Source organism: Caloenas nicobarica, chromosome 1 (assembly GCF_036013445.1).
Source record: "Caloenas nicobarica isolate bCalNic1 chromosome 1, bCalNic1.hap1, whole genome shotgun sequence".
Lineage (NCBI taxonomy): Eukaryota > Metazoa > Chordata > Aves > Columbiformes > Columbidae > Caloenas > Caloenas nicobarica.
In genome coordinates this window covers 73,742,830-73,762,951 of record NC_088245.1, presented here as the reverse complement: position 1 = coordinate 73,762,951, position 20,122 = coordinate 73,742,830, and the positions used below count along the sequence as shown (strand labels likewise).

General features: G+C 45.5%; 1 protein-coding gene across 2 annotated transcripts in view; it reads left to right on the top strand.

Moving 5' to 3' along the window:
- The window catches only part of ETV6 (ETS variant transcription factor 6), a 144,093-nt gene extending 129,781 nt beyond the window's left edge, over positions 1–14,312 (top strand). For both annotated transcript variants that reach the window (XM_065658560.1, XM_065658559.1), the window contains exons 6-8: positions 3,486–3,628; positions 6,649–6,749; positions 10,103–14,312. In XM_065658560.1, the coding sequence (XP_065514632.1) occupies positions 3,486–3,628; positions 6,649–6,749; positions 10,103–10,208 (350 nt within the window). In that variant the 3' untranslated portion in view covers positions 10,209–14,312. The remainder of the gene's footprint in view (positions 1–3,485; positions 3,629–6,648; positions 6,750–10,102) is intronic.
- Positions 14,313–20,122: the final 5,810 nt, after the last annotated feature.

Sequence of the window (20,122 nt, the reverse complement as noted above, 5' to 3'; positions counted from 1 at the left end):
CAAAGCCATTAGGTTTGACTAGAATTTACTTGCTGGCCGCACTGACGTGAACATGCAGCCCTGGCACAGTGTGATGCACATTGCATGTGCAATTCCAGTCAGCTGTCAAAGAGCCATCAGCTCCCTTAAACTCTTTAGAGAGGATATTAGGGGTCTGCCGTCCCCATCAGTAGGATTTGTACTTATACACTTGGAAATTTTATAGACCGTAGATACAGCAGTATAGTACCGATTAAATATAACATTGCATATTGCAAATAATGAGGTGAAAGTAAAGTTTAGGGTAAGTCATATCTCTGTAGAACTGTAAATATTAGCTGTAAGTTCCTATAATCAGAGGGTGTCTGCCCTGGGCTGCTCATTCAAGAATATGAGAGAGCCTGACGTTGAGTTGCGTCTGCAGGAGCAACGGCCCTCCAGCTGACCCTGGAGACAGACAGAATCACAGAATGTCAGGGATTGGAAGGGACCTCGAAAGATCATCCAGTCCAATCCCCCCGCCGGAGCAGGAACACCCAGGTGAGGTTACACAGGAAGGCGTCCAGGCGGGTTTTGAATGTCTCCAGAGAAGGAGAATCCACAACCCCGCTGGGCAGCCTGTTCCAGTGTTCCGTCACCCTCACTGAGAAGAAGTTTCCTCTCATATTTAAGTGGAACCTCTTGTGTTCCAGTTTTTCCCCAAACACCCAGACACTCCATAGTGGCACAGGCAAAACCAAATGACCAACACTGGGACACCGAATTCCTGCAGCGCTCTCCTGACGGGGCCGTACGCCAACCAACCATGTCAGCAAACTTCCAGCACAGTCCAAAAGCTCTGGTTTTCTTCTCATAGGTTTCTGATAAATTCCTGCCTTGGCCAACAAGTGTCTCTTTTTTCCTTGACGAATATCAGCTAAGTGAATGTTTTCTGATTTGAAACTGCTCCCACCAAGACAGACCTCTCTTGCAGATGAGGTGGGGCCAGACCGAGCCCATCACAGGTGTTTAGCACAGAACTGCCCACTGATGGCCGTGGTGAATGATTCACTGCTGACCTAGGGAATGACATCACCTTTACAGTGATTTTAGTGGAGGATTGAACAGAAAAAAAGCTTGGAGGTCTTTGGGAAAAGCTGATCTAAACCAGCGTGAATTGTTGACATAGACTATGCAGGTTTTGTTCTTAAAGTTTTCACAGGTTACACAGGATGATGATTAAAAAAAATGGTAGTTTTTGGAAAGCAGCAGTATTACCAACTCTGATCAACTGGTAAAATATGCCCTGGGGAGTCAGAGCTAGAGAAATTGAAGAAAAGGGGAAAAAAAGATGGGTAAAGTTTTAGGTTGATTTTTGTTTTGTTTTAATTAAGATTCTTGCACTAAAAATCATTTTCTGCACACTATTTCATTGAAAGAGTTCGAGAATGAATTGCATGTGTGTCAAGGAACCACTTATGTGATCGTTACTACGCTATTACCTGAGCACCTCCCACATTGTTAAAAGGCACAAACCAGTAGAGCAATATGATCTCCCTTAAATGAAGTCTCAAAAGAAGATTTTTTTTCTAATATATGTGTGTCTAAGAGACTAAGTGTATGTGTGTGTGAAAAATTATTGATGGAAAGGTGATGGGAGAACTGGTTTTTTTGAATTTGTGAGAGGAAAGATGGCAGAAATTTAAATTTGAGTCTGAGACTTTCAACTTCACGCTCTTCTACAGAGCTGCCATGGAGTCTGGGGGAGGTCACTTGTGCTTTGCAGCTGTGGAGTAGGCAGCTGGGCTACGTGTGCAACTTGGGGTGGCGGGGACAGGGAGAAGAAGGCTTCTCTGCATCCATGTGCCAAGAAGGGACCCGTTTAGGCTGGTCTTTGGCAAATGCATGCAGAGGAGAATTGTTTTCTGTCCTGGTCCCAGCTGTAGGTACCTTATTCTGGGTGAGGAGGAGGAAGCTATCACATTCACCTCCATGAATGAAAAAGAAATGGAAATTGGTTTCATTTTTTAAATTAAAGCCCAGAAGAATTTCAAATGCAAATGGCCATTTTTCTGTGCAAAACGCTAATGAAAATATTTTTTTTTCCATCCGGAAAATCTGACTGCCTGTTTCTTTTCACATTCCTCCTCTCGTAGATGTCACGGGTGAGGTGACCATTGGAGTGGGTTTTAGCTAGAACAGAAACCTGCAATTTTTGCCAGATTTCATCTCTTGAAAAAGCACTGCTTTGTTCTCCATAGGACTGGTAGGGAAAGTCTATAGTAAAGGCACTGGCAAACTAAGCTCTGGGTTTAGAGACAGTACAAGTTTCAGAGATACTATTTACATCAAAAATGGGAAATACTGTCAATGATGTTAATATCCCTAACCATTTCAGGTGTGCTTATTAAATGTGTTATTCATATCCCGTTTCAAAAATCATTTTGTGTTCTCATAATGATGAACACGTCATCATCCCTATTGTAACACATACCAACCTCAGACAGACAGGAATAGAAAGACAGGCTGACAAGAATCCATTTTAGCACCTACAAGCCAGATGTCTTTGGTCGCCTGCCCTTTAACCACTCTAACAAGACACCTCTCAGAGATTGGTTTTGCTTTCGAAATAAAATGCAACTGTACGGCCATCTTAGGGATCTGGACAGTTGAACTGTAAAATCCCTTTTGTTTCTGACAGCAGCAGAACCCCCAGCTCTGTGCAATTCACTTTCCATATTTCATAGTTGCCAGTTATTATGCTGCGCTGTGCACACACACATTGCAAGCAGGAAGCAGGAGCAGCTCAGCTCTTGGCTTCCTCAGTCTCAAGAGACTGCCATGAAACTGAAAAACACTAAACTAAAACCTAAGTATCTGTTAGTCCTTTAATTAGCGACCTAAGGAGTGTTTGCCAAGAGGAAATTTGAATTCAATTATCCAAATAGAAAGTATTTAACCTCTCAATAGCACTCAAGTAATTATAATAGTTGGGTTTTTTTTTCAGGAACCTTAAAAAATAAAACAAAAAGCAAATGCAAAGATGGTAGACGGTGTCTATTTTATATCACATGGGGTATGCGAAGGAAAGCTGTAACGTTGCTCATGCTTTAGACACCTCATGTTATCACAGGAAGGGGCAGCCTCAAGCAGGAAGAGCAGGTTGCAGGATTCTTGACTTCTTTGCTGAAACAGCCAGCAACAGTATCAGGGTCAACAGGGTTAGGTTTATGGGCATCAGTGCAACAATAAACACACAACTGAGATCAGCAGGTCATCTCACGCATCTTTTCATGTGATAAAGGTGCTCTGTCAGTGTCAGAAGGACTAGGATGCATCAGAAGAAGCTGTGTATTCCAGTACATTTTGCAAACATCAGTCAAAACCAACCAAGCTGTTTGCCTTGCACACTGCAGCAGCTGTTTCAGCCCTGGTCCCAACTGTCCTTTAACTGCACATCTACCAGAAAGTTTCCAGAATTAATCCCGAGGTAAAAAGTCAATATTGCCTTCCTTCTCTCTTCACAGACTGTAGGTTGCTTTGGGATTATGTTTATCAGCTGCTTTCTGACAGCCGGTACGAAAATTTCATCCGATGGGAAGATAAGGAATCCAAAATATTTCGCATAGTGGATCCCAACGGGCTGGCCCGGCTGTGGGGAAACCACAAGGTAAGGAAGCAATACAATTTTCCTCCTACAGTTCTTCACCTCTTGTAACATCACAGGAGTCACTTATAAACAGGGGAAAAAGGAAGAAAGCACGTGCGTATAAACTACTGCTGAGAAGTTGTAATCTTTTGTTCTACGCACATTAGAAGTATAAAGCATCCAGCCTCAAGCACTAAAACCTATCCTTCATATAGAGAACCTGTTGGCTTGGTTTAAAGACGTTTAGTTATAAATGCATTTAATTATAAAATTACAAGGAATGCAAGAATTAACGGTCCTTCTCTCTCAAGACATCTCATTTCTTCCTGAAACCTGATGTGAGGATGTTCTGGTTAGATGTCGTCTACCGGGAGCTGTATACTACATCTCAGCAGGAGCTTTCTGTCTGTGTTCCTGACTGCACCAATATTCAGTTTTCACCTGCTGTCCTGTGACAGACGCCAAATGCTGCAGGATTATGTATTGCCTTTTAAGAGGGAAATTCTGTTTTGTTCTCTGGAAAGCAGTTACTAATTTTTGCAGTTTGAGGCTGAGCGTGTACATGGAATCATAGAATCATAGAACCATGTTGCTTGGAAGAGGCCCTCAAGATCATCGAGGGCTCTAAACTCTTGCTCTAAACCACATCCCTAAGAGCCTCATCTATGCGTCTTTTAAACCCCTCCAGGGATGGTGACTCCACCACTTCCCTGGGCAGCCTGTTCCAAGGCCTGGCAACCCTTTCTGTGAAGAAATGTTTCCTAATATCCACTCTGAACAGATAGATCTATATGAATATATGCATATGGGTATATTCATACGAGCATATGAGTAGTCAGCATAGATTTACAAAAGGGAAATTAATGCTTGACCACCTTGATATCCATCTATGATAAAATTATTAGCTTGATGCATGCAGAGAGAATTGTGGATGTAGTTTATCTTGACTTTAGAAAGGCTTTTGAGACTGTCTCCCAAAATATCCTCATAGACAAACTAAGGAAGTATCACCTAGACAAGAATACAGTGAGGCAGATTAAAAAATGGCTGAACTGCTGGGCTGAAAAAGTTGTGATCAACAGCACAAAATCCAGTCACTAGTGATGTTACCCTGGGGATTGCTTCTGGAGCCAATACTGTTTAACATGTTCGTTAGGGCCCTGGGTGATGGGACAGAGTTCCCTCAGCAAGTTCTCAGACAATACAAAATTGGGAAGAGTGGCTGGGAGACCAGAGAGTTATGCTGCCATCCAGAGGGACTTGGACATGGTGGAGAAATGGGCTAACAAGAATTTAATGAAACTTAACAAGAGGCAATGTAAAGTTCCTGACCTGGGCAGGAATGACCCAGGGAGGTCATTTCCCTTTGTTACATTTCATGACACCCCAGGTGTGAGACTGTTTTACTAGGAAGGTGGTGAGACACTGGAGCAGGTTGCCCAGAGGAAATTGTGGAGTCTCCATTCTTGGAGATGTTCAAAACCCAACCGGACACAATCTGGAGAAACCATCTCCAGTTGACCCTGCTTTGAGCAGAGAGACGAGACTAGGTGATCCCCAGAGGTGCCTTCCAACCTGAACTATTCTGTGATTCTGTATAGGAGTATACATAGCCTATAATCTTGATGAGGTCAAGGTTTTCTCATGTGACTCAATGCTCACATTAACACCTGTCTTAGAGGTCTTGGGTTGCAACACTGGGCATGGAGAGTTCTGCCCTTGCCTAGTCCCTGTGCTAATAATTGGGCCTTGCCATCATGTCTCATGTTGTGTGTCTGAAACTGAAGCTACTTCAGACCACTTGGGAAATGCAGTGGCCTTTTAGCAGGTGGCCAAAGTACACATGGTATTTCAGGGGGCATCCTTATGAGGAGAGTCTAGATTTTGCACAGTAAACATTGCCCTTGTTAGTGTTTAATTGCCAGAGGAGGTCTCTATGTGGCCTCCCTTAGCAGAGCAGTTGCAGTCAGGGCAAACGGAGGAGGTCTGCTCTTAGGGGGTGTTTTAGACAAGGTGGATCAGTCTCATTTAATAAAGCCAGGTTGACACTACAGACTTCTGCCTGATCTTGAGCTGACAGAGCTGTGCCAAACCACACTCCTAACACGGAGGCTCACGGATGAAAAGCGTGCTTCTACTAGTTTGGCATATTTTGCCCCTGGCAAGGCGGCTGCTTTATACTCCTGCAAACACGGCTTTGCCCACATTGCTGTCTCTCTGCTCAGAGTTTCTTTGCCAGCATAGTAACCAGTGCTCCTTGTACCAGAAAAGTACTCTTGGTGTAGATGTAGCCTAAGGGACTGATCCTGCTACCCCAAGTCAGTACTGTGTGGGCTGCCCACATACAGCTCTGCCAGCGCCCATCCCTTCTGTCTTTTGACACTCAGCTTCATTGGGGCCATACCTCAGTCACCCCACAGTGCTCTGGCCTTTGGGGTCAGCAGCGCCCAAAATGAAGGGGAGGCTCTGTCACAGAAGCAGATGTACCACCTCATGGGCTTCTTGATTTGCACCTGTATAACAAGAGGAGAAACTGGCTCTCAGTCTCCACAGTGCTGTGTAAGCATTAACTAGTTAATGGGGGGAATCCCGGAGGAACAGTGCTCTTAGCAGAGATTGCTGACAGATTCAGTCTATTAGCCACTGATCTTATGTTTTTACAAAAGGTGGGTTTCATTAAGAACAGGCTTGTCACATCCCACTTGGCATGAGCATCTCCCTCCATCTGATGTCTCCTCTTGTGGTGGATGAAGCCTTTTGTCATCTGTCGTCCAAGAAACTACAGAAAAACCTCACTTGGAATTTTTGTTAGACTTTCTTGTCTAAATTGCCCTGTATTAAAAAAGACCCATAAAAATTTGGTGATGAAGGCTGGAGGGGCAGGATGGGCCTGCAAATAGCAGAAGAGTGAAATATGTAATTTCTTGAACTGACCTGGTTACTTTAGCTAGCTGTGATAATTCTGCAAATCCTTTTGGGGCTTAGGAAGGTTTTAATGAATCATCTCACCATGTTTTTCCTTTTTCTTTTGAAAAAACCAGAACAGAACAAATATGACTTACGAGAAAATGTCCAGAGCCCTACGCCACTACTACAAACTAAATATTATCCGGAAGGAGCCAGGACAAAGGCTTTTGTTCAGGTAATTCTTTTCTTTTCTTTGCCATTCCTTTCTACAGACAATTAGTTTTTGAAGGTGAAGAGTGGAATTGTATGTGGGATACTTCATTGCCACAACCATAACACAGGTGGCAATGGGCTCATATTCGTAAAAACTGTCTAGACCAGCGTTTCCCAGCTTTGCACGAATTTACGAAAATACGGGCCTGTTTCAATGATCAGCGGAGTCAGTAGAAGGTTTTTAACTCGCTTCAAGTAGGCTGTGCTATTGTTTAACGCCTTAGCTAAGTGATTCTTGGTCTCGGCCAAACTGCTGGAAAACCCACTCCAAATTCACATCTCAGACACAGCTGCTGGTGAAAGCTGAGGAGGGATCAGGCATTTCCTCAAGTGCCGCAGCACCACCGAAGAGAGTTGCTGATGACCATGTCTGCAGCGGTGCTGCCTTCAAGGAAGGAGGGACCTGCAAGAGCTGTTCATCAAACCAAACACATCGGATTGGATGATGCAGCTGCAAATTTAGGACATAGTGCCCAAAACAGCATAAAGCAGGGCGTTACTTGTACAAACTTGAGCGCGGCTGGCAGAGAGCAAGAGCACTCCAGTTCTCTTCAGACAAGACCAGCGAATCTGCACGTCTGACCCACAGAGCACTGAGCTCGGACCGAAGACTGCTTTGATGTCAGTGGTCTGGACCGAGTAATGTGCTCGGAAATGATATCAATAGGAAGGCAGTCTTGGAGTTTGTTTTCTTAAATAGCTAACAGAACTGCATTAGCACTCAAACTATCTACAGCTGAAAAGGTTTCTGTGGAATGTCTTGTTTATGTCAGCTCTTAGAAGGAGACTTAGATGGGGGAAGGAGAGTGAAGGGAAGAAGGAATCACAGGCAAAATCAACTGCGTGACTTTGATTTTTTTTTGCGGAAAGATAAAAAAAAAGGTTGGGCCATCAGCAGCAGAACCAAGGCAGGCAGCCTGGATTGCTCTGGCCTTGTGTGAAGACTGCGCTGCCCCAGGGGAATTCCATGATGCTGAACAGTGAATGTGCTTATCTTGGAGCCTCTCCTTTGGTCGGGGCACTGGCAAACAGGAGTCCATCTCTTCTCAACCAGGCCGCCAATTTTCTCCAAACTGTAGAAACTTAATACCCTTGGGGACCTCAGTTCCCCTGTCAGCTTTGCTCAAAATTGACCAACAGATTCAAAGGTCACCAGGGAGCATAAAGCATGAGCATATAAACCTCATTTCCTTTGGAAACTGGAAAAAAAAAAGAACAACAAAGCATTTTTTGCACAATTCCCAATAAAAACTTATTGATGTTGTTTTCTTAGACCTATTTATATCTGAAGAGAAAAAGAAGAACAGCTGCAAAAAATCAAGGCATTAATGTGCCTTTCTTGGCGATTTCTCACAAGCACAGAAATAATAGGAAATGTGATTTTATAAGTAACATACAGGCAGTTGTCATCTGCAGATATCTTTATAGAGCTTTAAGTAAAATGGAGTCAGAGAAGGGATTTCTAATAGGTTGCCTGAGTGTTTTCTGCAACAGAAGAGGTCACAGACACTATTTTTTCATTAGCTTCTAGTTCTGGATTGTTGTGGGTTTTGTTTTTGTTTTGTTTTTAATTTAATCAAATGCTAGTACAAATACCTATGCTTTGAGTTTATTGACATGACTTAAAACACAGACCAGAAAGACTACCCAAAGTACTGCAGTGCAGTTCACATCAGCCCATTTCCACATGGTTTGGGAACCAGGGCAGAGAGAAGGCGGGGAGGGTAGTGGGATCACCCTCTGTTTTGATTTCAACCTCATGCAAGATCAACAAGACAAGCAGAGGGTTTAAATCAGGGCACAGCCTGGCCCGTGGGCTTTGGTGCGTTTTCACTGTGTAGCTAGGGACTGATTCACCACTTCTGTATGCAAGTTTTTCACCACCGTAACACCATTTAGATCAGCAGCGTTCTTCCAGCATACAAATGGGAGTGACACAGCAGTGAGTCACAGCCCTTTCTTTTCTTTTTTTTTTTTTTTTTTCCTAAATGCATGTGTGCACATGATTTCCAAAATTAGAAGGGGTGGCAAAAGGTTAGTTCCAGGCTGTGCTATGCATTTGCTGAGAGACTCCAGATTTTTCAGATGGAAAGCCCTCAGCTTTATAACCTCAGAGGCAGAAGAAAGGGCAAGTCTTGCCCATGACCTTCAGCAGTGATTTTTCTGGGTCATTGATAGTAACGAGGCTCCTGTCAGTTGGTTTTGTTTTCACTGGGATAAGGATACTGAGCATATCATCAACCTGAAATAAAATCAGCTCCTCTGATTAACACATTTTGTACTGCTGAATGTTAGTCAGTACATCGTTAATGAAAGACTGTGAAATTTTGTAACACTTCCAGCATAAACAACTTCCATCCTAATTTCTCTCGAAGTACTTAGGAGTTAGCAAAGTGATTTGTTTAAACTAGGATTCCATCCTTCCTGTGCCACTCTCTCTTCCTACGCCATTAAATTCAGAAAGAAAAGGCAGAGCTTTTCCGTGCTGTCTCTGAGCAGCAGTACACGGCAGTGTCCTGGCAAAGATCAGGACTGCAAACGTGATCTGCAGGCTGGTGGATGTCCTTCCCCATTTCCTACTGCTGCCCTGCCTCCCCAGGGGCAGTTTCTGTTTCTAGCCCACCGCAGACTTACTGCATCACGACATTAGTGCTGGAAGCCATGGCATTCATTTACAGAGGATACTGCTTCATTGCAATTACGCTTGCTACAATCACACAGGTAGAGACTGTCTTCACTCACAGTTCCTTAGCCCCAAAGCTTTTTCTTTCAAGGGCTTTTTCCATTTCCCAGAACTTGTTCTGACTTGGTCCTTGGCTTTTTCCGCCACTGTTCCTTTGGTGTTTCCTGTTCCCTTCACTCACTGACACACAAGCCTGCACAAACCAGCAGCCCTCTGCCTCTCCTCACCTTGCAAGTGCTTTTGCTTTGAAACGTGCTGGCCATGAAGATCTTTAATGTCTCTGTCACCAGACACCACAGATGAGTGTACCTGTGGCATACAATCATCTTATTTGACAACAGCAAACAAATGAGGGAGAAGAAGTAAATATCATTCTTTGGAAGACTATGGGGTTTGGTTCAAATTAGGACTTTCAAGGAGCAGGGGTAAATGCCTGTGATTTTTTTGGTTTCCTTTCCAGGTATGGAGGAGGGAAGACACCAGCAGGCTGGGGAGAAGCTGGGAAATACTGAGTCACTGGGAGGATACAGCAAAGATGATTTTGGGAGCTTGTAGAGCTCAGGGGCCTCAATGTCTTGATGAAGGTAAAAGCCGAGACCACTGGGAAATCCGCTTGTTTCTCTGTTTTGCAGGTTCATGAAGACCCCAGATGAGATTATGAGTGGCCGAACAGACCGCCTTGAGCACCTTGAATCCCAGGAATTGGATGAACAAATGTACCAAGAAGATGAGTGCTGAAGGGAACTGGTACACCGCCTGTGTGGGTCCATGGGAGAAACATCTGCCCGGATGGCCGGCACAGTTTGGCAGGGGAAGCAACAACACAGAAGCAGTACTTGGGGTCACCGCTTAGCTTGAAAGCCACGCAGGACCTGAAGCACCTTAACAAAACAAACTAACAGGCAGAAGTGGTGCTGGCAGAAAAGTAAAGGGGAGAAAGCCTGGACTTACGCACTACTTCACTGTTCCTACAAAGTCTCCCTTGAGTTCTTTCTTTCTTTTTGGTTTGTTTCAGTTTTGGGGGGTGTTTGTTGTTTTTTTTCCCTAATAAACATGCAGTTTGACTTTCCTTATCTCACATAGGACAAGACATCAGATTATGCTTTTTGGGGTTTTTTTTGGAAGGCTTTCCTATGGAAATAGAGCGCTTTTATTTTCTGTGCAAGTCTCATGACATAACACCGCATAAAACAATAGCAACACAGGAGGGATTTGCTTAAGGGTTCCATTTTGCTCAGATCAATTTACATGTGCTGCCACTGGGAAAGGTGTTGAAGCTACCAAAAGAATTTACCACACATACCTGTCAAACGAAGAGGAGTCACCCTTCACGTGTAGGCTGGGATATCATCCCAGCATAGCTTGGGCTCACGACGAGTCCTGCGAGTGGCTGTTAACTGCTGGAATATGGGCCAAAACCAATCACCTAAGTGCTCCGGGGAGGAGAAAAATAAATATTACAAACCTTTGTGGTAGACTGACGTTGACGTTTTCCCTCCCTCTAGCAAAGAAGTGATAGAATGGAGCAAGGGGGAGAGAGGGCATGGACAAATACATATATATATGTGTATATAATTTTTCATATATATGTATATATATGTAACTCCCTCAATATAACCGCAATGCAGAATTTCAGCTCAAAGCTTTCTATAAAAAGGTGAAGGCTGAAGCATCTGTAATTACAAAAGGGAGGGGTGTTTCTTAAACCTGCTAGCAATTTGGGAGTGAAAGGTGAAGCACTGTTCCTTACATCATAGGGAGAAAGTCAAGGGACCCATCACATGGTTTGTATTATTCAGAAACCTCTCCAGGATCATTTTGTGCTGTTGGAGAGGTAGATGATTCACCAATCTAAAAACTGATGGTAGGGAACTAGAGACCAAATAGCTACACTTATATTTCGTAATTGATTTTGGCTTTGGTTTGGGATTTGATTTTTTAATGCCTCCCACTACCCTCCCCACCCCACAGTTCTGCCATCAGGGCAGCATGTCTCAGCTTGCCCATTTTTAACATGATTTAAAAGACAAGAAAAAAAGAAACCCTACAGCCGCGTTGCTTTCTTGGTTTTTGGTTTCATTCTGGTTGCGAGGTGCCCCATTTTTTCTCACGCCCGATTTGGTTTGCTGCACTGAGGGTGCTTTGCATGAGTTGAAGAGCTGTGCCTAGTCTGGTGGCAGGAAGCTCAGCAGTGTTTGATGCCCAATGCAAGAGGAACTACTGGCCTTTCTCATTTCACATTGCTTGGAGCACCATGACAGGAAAGTCTTGTGGTGTCCAGGTGTCCACCGATCCACCATCAGTGGTCCTTTTAGTGGGAGGAAGATCTAGCAGCAGAAACAATGTCTGCAAAGGGAGAAGATGTATAGAGAAACTCTGAGGAATCACATGGTGCCTGGAAGAAAGCACTTCCACACCAGGTCATTAAAACCAGAAAACCTCTTTTATGGGAATATCCATGCTAGAAATGGAAAAAATCAATAGGCTAATCTAATTTGTTTCAACCAAAAAACCAAGGTACCTGCCGATGACAGAGCTTTTATCAGCCATTAAACCAACACATTTGATTTTACCACATATTTAACAAGGTTAATCTATCCAGGAAAAAATGGCATTCAGAAATTAATAGCATCCCCTATGTTTAAATAAAGAGATAGTCCAATCTCACAAAAAAATTAATATTGAGTCACACTTTGTGGAAGGAATGGCTTTGTTAAGGTGTAGATAGGCATCATAGAGCGAGGAGAGATGTTTCAGAGCCAGTATCTGATGAGGAACAACAGGGCGTACATCTCACCCTAAGCTTTTCTCAGCCACATTTTTTTTTTATTATACCATAGTCAATATGTTAAAAGTCCCAGCACACCACGTACTTGACTTTTTCTGCTTCAGAAGAAAAGACACAGGAGTGTGTATCAGAAATATGAGCAGACGGTCTGTCACCTGTCTCTGCCGTGACTCTGAAGTCCTTGGAGATCATGAGGTGTGAGACTGGGCAGCACTGAGGGACTTCAGTGGTCACAGACCTGAAACCAAAGGGCCAAGGAGTTACTCTGCTCCATTACCCTGCTCAAGGGCACCCAAGTTGCATCCGTGTCCCAGGAGCTGTGGTGAAAAGGTGCATATATATGACAGAGGAAGTGTGAACATCGGAAGTATCAGTGTAAAGAAAGGCTCTTGCTGGTTTCTTGTGTTTCTGAAGATGTTCAGTGGTAGAAAGAAACCAAGTTTGTGCTGAGAACGATTCGTATCCTTTACTGCTCTGGCTGTGACAACTGCATTATTTTCTTTTGCCTGCTGTAGCTACTGTTACGAAATGGTGAGGGGGGGAAAAACAATGATAGGGACCTTCCATATAAAGTGCTCTGATGAGCCAGAGGTTTTTGTCGTGGCCAAGGCGCACACTGCAAAATACAGAGAACAGGAGACAATCCACCAGTATAAGCCCGTATGCTCACTGTGTATGTTGGCGAACACAGCTCATCCTCAGCACTGGGTAAGACAGGAAAAAGCAAGGAATCCTGAAATCACACGTGTTGTACCACAGGGAAATCTTGTAGGGGAAATTTTGTAGGGGAAATGTTCACCTTTACCAAAAAAAATGCAATGACTTTCACCTGCAGAACCTAAGTCAAAGGAAAAAAAATATGTATTTGGTGGCTGTTGGAAACTATCTTCCAGTTGGCACGTAAAAGATGTCTTAACTTCACCACCACAACCACAGAGGAGAAGTTCTCTGGAGGCTCATGCTGGTCAGAATGAACACAGGCTTTGTGCTTGGAGCTGGCGGGTCCCACAGAGCCCAGTCCAGGCTGGTGCTGCCCCCTCCTCCTGCCAGCTCTGCCCGGGGCAGCAGTTGGTGGCACAGGTGACGCTGCAGCTGCCAGAACTGCTGGGGCTTGGGACCTCTTGTGGGAGCTGCAGGATTTGAGCTGCTCTTGGGGTCTTGGGAGGAAGTTTACCAGCTATGACTTAAAGAAAAAAATAAAATAAAAGCAGGCTAGAGCAGCTGCAGTATCCAGATTCCCTTCTACCTCATGTCCAAATGGCAGATACATGGAGAGCAAACAGAGCTAACATACTGAGCTACAGGAATGCCTGGCTGCCCATCTGGGCTAGCAGAGGTCACGCTGTCTTTCCACCAACCCTGACACCTGCCTTCCCTCCTCTGTTTCTGATTTCCCAGTGTAGAATTTGCCAGCAGCAAAGCAGCCAAACTTTCTGCCTTTGCCACCAAAGCAAGTGGGAAAAGGAAGAAAGAATCATCCTTGGAGAAATGCAAAAGCCTTTCACGTGGTCCTGGATAACTGGCCCCAGGTGGCCCTGCTTGAGCAGGGGGGTTGGACCAGGTTACCTCCAGAGGTCCCTTCCAACCTCAACACCCAACAAAGGATCTTCACACTGTGCAGTTAAGTGGGACCTTTCATTGCCATCAGCTTGCCACAGGTCTGAACAAGCCACAAGCCCGCCAGGTAGGACATGCTGCAGTTCCAGAACAAAGCATTTTCGTTATTTAAGTTTGAAACCTTTTGACTGCCTCTCCATCCAAACAACACTATTGGGGCTCTTTCTGTGAACACTAAGTCACCACCACCCTCCTCAGATTTCAAACTCCTTGCACGCATTCTCCAGATCTCTTTGTCAGGCTGCAACCATCTGCAAATCTAGAAAGCATCAGTTCAAGGTCTTTTTTTAAAATAAAATTCTCCTCTGTTTTTATTGATGATGGCTTTTTGGTTTTTTAAGGTATGGGGCTAAGGGACTGAATCAAATGAATGTAACAAAACAAAAACAAACAAAAAAGCCTATTCTCAGGGCCAGTGAGTTGCAAATAATTTTAAAAATGCCTGTAATCACATCATCTCAATAAAAAAAATTTAATATAAAAGTGAGAATGCCAAATTTTGTTGCTGCAATCATTGCTACAAGGTCCTTTCTTTTTAAGAACTATGGTACCCAAGTGTCTATAGAACATAGCAGCTGTTTTCAATCTGGAAAATAAACCTGCATGTTTCCTGTCCCCAAACACATATAATCAGAGCCTGGATCCTCCCTGGGAAGCCGTGTTTGGAAAAGTTAAGGCTGTACCTTGGAGTATTTACTTTGCTGCCTGTCCCTGCAGATGAGCAGAGCACCCCACCACTGTTTAGAGGGGTGTACCTGGTTCTCCTCCCTTCTCTTGGTGAGGCTGTAGAAGCAAAGAAACAAAAATGAAGCTGTGCCATGACTCTGTTGCAGCTTTATTATCCTGCTAAACAGGCAAGGTCAAGGAGTTTGAGAACAAGAGTTTTTCCTGCACTGTTTGTCTGCAAACCAGCCTAGAAACCCTGCTGCTAATATGCTGCCCCTCCAGCCTGGGGGGACCTTATTTTCCTGTCTTCCCCCCTAACTAGGCACAGGGCGGTTGGTGGCACCAGGTCCCGGGTACTGAGGGGACGGCAAGGAGAGGTGGCACGAACTGCTCCCTGCTGTCCATCGCTCCCCGCGGCAGTCCTTGTCTCCTGCAGAGAGGGGTTACCAGTGCTCATGGCAGTGTGAGGACCACAGAGGGCTTCTTAATGTGCTGCTCCAGAGAGGTGCCACCAAACGCACATCTGGTCAGTGAGGTCCAGCTGTGGCACGCTGGCTGTGTCTGGTGCCTGCTCTGGTTGGAACGATTCATGGCAGGTGAAGTCGTTCACAGCTACAGCTCAGGATGAACCTGTGGTAATGTGGCTGATCTGTGGGTTATCCACTCAGCTGCTCCTTGCTCACTGTTTGTTCTTGGTTTGCTTTGTTCTGATTTCTTAACTTGTTGTCTTTGAACCACGAGGCAAAGGAACAAGCACTAAACAGCCCCGCCACCCCCCTGAACCCAGACATGGAGCAAGAAAGAAACAAAGTGTGCTGCTCTGTAATTTGGTCCCTTCATGCCACTTCCCTTCATTTTAGAAGAGGAAATAGATGTATCCTACACCCTCTCACAGCTCTCTCTGCACTCTGACCAACAGCAAACACTGCAGGTTGAAGGCATAGGGAGGAAGCTCTCAGTGCTTTGGGGTATCCCTCCAGTGAGGATGAGGCTTAGCTCAAGAATTAGTCTTGAGCCCAGAGAGACATTAGAGAGCATCGTTTGGAGGCTGCAGGACAGAAGAGGCCCAGCAGCACATGCTCTCCCATTTTTCTCTCCCATTTTCAAACAACTCAGCTGTAAAGGAAAGCTGCCAGGCCAGCACCAGCGGGGGAATCGCGGATGATGCCTGTATTTGCAGACTGCGGCTACCACAGGCATGACGGTGCGCACTTCCCCTGAAACACTCACCAGTGCTGACCAGGAGAGATTTTGCAAGGGTGTCAAAGCTGACCTCAATGACTGTCCATGCACCCCCAGGACCTACAGAGGCTGCCAGTAAGGTACTGACGGCACCATTTCTTAATTATGTAGAAACCCATTTAAAAGTAATACTTGGCAGAAAGGTTTTAACTTCTCACGGATGAGATTCCACCTGTGAGGAAGGAGCAAACTTGCACGTGCTTTTTTCCCCTCAAAGACTTAGACTGATTCAGGTGATCCTGACTTCAGTTTGAAACCCAAGCAGTTTCTGAGCAATGCACAAAGAGACACCTACGAAAGGTGTGAGGGCATAAGGAGATGATAGAGGATGCACTACCACAGTCTGAAGCCAAAAACCAAGCGTGCTTCATTAACCACCTGAAAGAAAGGATTGGTGTGTCCGTCTAAATATTATAATAGCACAGGACCGGGTAGATCTACCACACGTCAGCTCTCTCTGTACGGGATCCACATGCATCCAGGGATCTGCTGGCTACACTGGATTCACCCCAGGCCCGGCCTTGCCCAGTTCCGCTGCAGAAAGCAGCATCCCTTCTCACCCTATGCAAAGCAGAGCAAGCCTGGAGGTCATGCCAAATTATACCCACCTCGTAGGAGAAAGGTGCCCTATTTCATGTGCTGCTTCAGAAGAAACGGGCACCAGGCCCAGCAAGGAGGAGCCTGGGGAGGGAGGAAAGAAAGGGATGGAGCCCAGTTCAAGCCTTCCCCTCACTGGAGAGCTGCCCAAGAGTCCAAAAGAGATCAGGGTGATGCTGGAGGATGAGCTTCCCAGCACCTGCTTCCAAAAGAAGCAAGGACGTGAGGTGCCAAGAAAACAATGCCAAGGCAGCTGCAAATCCAGCACAAAATGTAAGACAGGACTGTGCCTACTGGTGAACAAAATTGCTTCACGGTTTGTTCATCTTAGGTGTTCCTACCTGTTTTCCCCAACCAACTCAAAAATTTTATGTTGTTTGGCAGCCAAGCCAGAAAAAGAGGGTCAAGAGCTTGTCTCCCCACCTTGGTCCTTCCAGTCCGCCCTTTCCTCACTTTGCTGCCTTAAGAAAAGGGGAGGGGGATGAGGATGCTCGCAAGCCAGCTGTCCCTGACACGGAGAGGCATCGGTGTGCCATGCACAGCAGCGTATCCCTCACTGCTGAGCTCAGGGAGACCTGCCCCACACCAGCCCCCTCACTCAGCCCGAGCGGAATCCAGCAGTGGCAATGTCACCAGTGAGTAAAACAGCCTTTTTCCTCCTCCTGCATAGCAGTGATGTTCCATCCCTGCTGTTACAGCCCTAACTTGCTCAAAAGGACAGCACTAACAGTGCTTAACGACTGTCTTCCATGGCTGATCATCATAAGCTGGGCAACCTGTCTGCCCGCTGCCTGCCCCTGGTTAGGTCACCTGCTGAAGGGTAAAGCTTAGGTTGCGCGTAATGGTTCTCCCTGCACGGCAATGATTTTTTCATGTGTTTCTGGTCAGACTGAGGCAGGCTAAAGACACGAATGGAGGAAAAAAAAAGGCAATTGCTGTAAAGAACCGGGGCGGCGCACATGTTTACTTCAGTGCTGTCCATTTGTCAGCAAAAGCGAGTGTGTGCGTCTCTGCCAGCCTCAGCAGAGCATCAGTATATCCCAGCGCAGGAACCGAGCTGAGACACCAATTTAACACCAGGCAGACTCTCTTTCTGTGACTGCACCGAGCTGGCTCCCACAAACTACAACCAACTTTCGGGGTAAAAAAAAGAAAACACAGCAACACAGCACCCTCCCATAAGACAATAGAGTTCGTTATGACCGATACAATCAGTTGTAAAACCTGCAGGGACACATCAATTTTTCTGCCTCCTGCAAACACACGTGCATAAAGTTTCTCAGCATCTCAAAGTGCAGGAGAGCAGCCACAACAGGAAGAATGATAACTGTTCAGGAGTTAGAATTGATCTCCTGCCGCTTGATAAGCACGGTTAGCCTGGGGTTGTTGACTTGGAGCCAAGCTCTGCTAAACTGACAAAGTTTTCAAGTCAACCCTTCCTGGTGTTTGACAAGGTAAGGGGAAGGAACTGGGGCGAAGACAGCTTGAACAAAGCAGGTATTGTTTCGTGTGGGCTCCATAAAGGTGTGAACACATGACCTCGCAGAAGAAAGGGAGGAAAAGAAGCAGCGGTGGCATGAAAGCCGAGGCAAGTGAAGAGTCAGTTCAGATGATCGCCAAGATGAAAGCTGGGAGTGTTCACCACATGCCTTTGCCTTTCCTTCCCAAGGGCAGGGCCAAGGTCAGTAACTTTCGCTTGGCTAATGTCTGCTTGCAGGATATGAACCAGTCTTGATTCAAAGACCTGCGGAATGAGGACTCCACCTCCTCTCTAGCAAAGGTTAATCATCCCTTGCATTAAAATCTGTCTCTTCCTTTCCGTTTAACTGTATTATAATTCTACTTCCAATCATTAGCCCTCATTATGCTTTTCTTCACTGAATTCCTGTAAACCGTAGTATTCCCACCCATACACAAATATCCTTACGGACTCCAGTCACTGCAACTCTTTTTATTTTTTTTTTATTTTTTTTTTTTTTCCCTCCCAATTAAATAAGCGGAATGCACGGGAGGAACTGCAGCCCTGTGGTACAACAGCTTCTCGGAGGGGCTGCTCCTGGCTCAGGGAGCTGCAGGACTCAGCCGCACTTGTTTCTTGGGGTCCTGTCTGTGCTGTTCCCACAGGAAAGGCTCCAGAGAGCACGTCAGTCTCTTGGGAACTGGCTGATGTGAAACAGAAAGGGGAAATCGAGAACTCCTCATTGAGGTGCCACTTTTGTCTCCGAGAGCCCAGGTAATCCAACAACCATGCTTCTTCCAACTCCTCAGCTAAGGTGGGAGGTCTTCACACCTGGGAATGACCCTGGGGAGATTGCCTGCAAATACAGTAGCAAATACATCAGCAAAAGAGGCTGACCATTTCCTTATTTATTTTCAAAATGTTCTTCGTGTTGGTGAGTGCTCTTGGGAACGTGATGTCTCACAGATGAAGGTTTCCTCCTTTTCACATGCCTGCCCGGCTCACAACCCAGTTCGCGCCTAAAAATTCAGCGGAATCAGCAAGCAAGAATAATTAACAGGCAACTGAATTTCACTCGGCCTGGAGTTCACCCAGCATTCAAGTCACGTAGTCCAACCCACTGCTGAAATTTCCTCAACGTTACACAGAACACGAGGAAAAAGGGCCAGACAGATCTGCCGTTCCAGCACTAACAATTTCATGCATGAAGCGACACCTTTGGTCTGCTAAAGCCAATGGAAATTAAGGCCGTATAAAATCTGTGCAACACAGAGATCTGAGCAGTGTCCACAGAAAATATCCTACCCAGGAAAAATTGACGATTTGCTTCAAAAATAAAACTTAATCCCCACAACAACCACTTCAACCAAGCCAGTTCCCACCCTGGAGTGAAAAACATAACAATTTGTTTTGATGGTACTTTGCAGAGACCTGGATTCAGTGCTGACATCCATCAGTTCCAAACACAGATGAACTGACAGCACAAAATCCGTCTCAGACCCAATTATCAAGGACTTAGGCATCCAGGGTTTTCGAGTCATGTGTTTTCCAATTAGACGAGTTTCATTAGAAATGTTTTCACACAAAAGGATAAGTCTGGTGTACAAAAATAGAGAAACGCTTCATAAAATTAAGCCAAGTCCATCTCAAGACATAAGAACATACTGTCCAATTTCCAAAAGGACCGATTAACCCATAGTTTTCACTGAAGTCAACAGAAACCAATGGGTTTTCATCTGGAAATCAGACTGCTCCTTTAGGCTCCCGATTCTTTATTTGCATGCATTATTAAGGGCACCTTGCATTGCTCTTTCTAAATTGCCCAGATCTAGCAGACTTGTGGACTTCCCTTTGCCCCACCACGTCCATGTGCTCAGCTCGAAGATGCTGCCCTGTTGCCCACCTTTGCAGGAGCCAGGGTTACGGAGGCTGCTCAGCGGTAGGTGAGGGACTGGGCAAGCAACACCCCTTGGAAAAGCTCAGTGCCAAGGCTGGTCTCCATGGAGGGAGGGCAGGAGCAAAACACAAGCGCCGCTTGAGATACCCCAGACATCTGCACAGGCCTGGTGGGACCTGCTGGAGATGTGCATCTGGTTTCCCCAAATGCTTCTGGTTTGGGAAGCGCAGATGAAAAAGATGCGCTCGCAAGGAAGGATAAAGCCACCTTTCTTCCTTCATGGCAGATGACCCAATGGAGACCTTTCTAGGTGATGTTTGAGAGGAGAAATGGTGAGTTGCCTTGGGAAGAACTCAGCTCTTGTGCTCCACACCATCAGCAAAAGG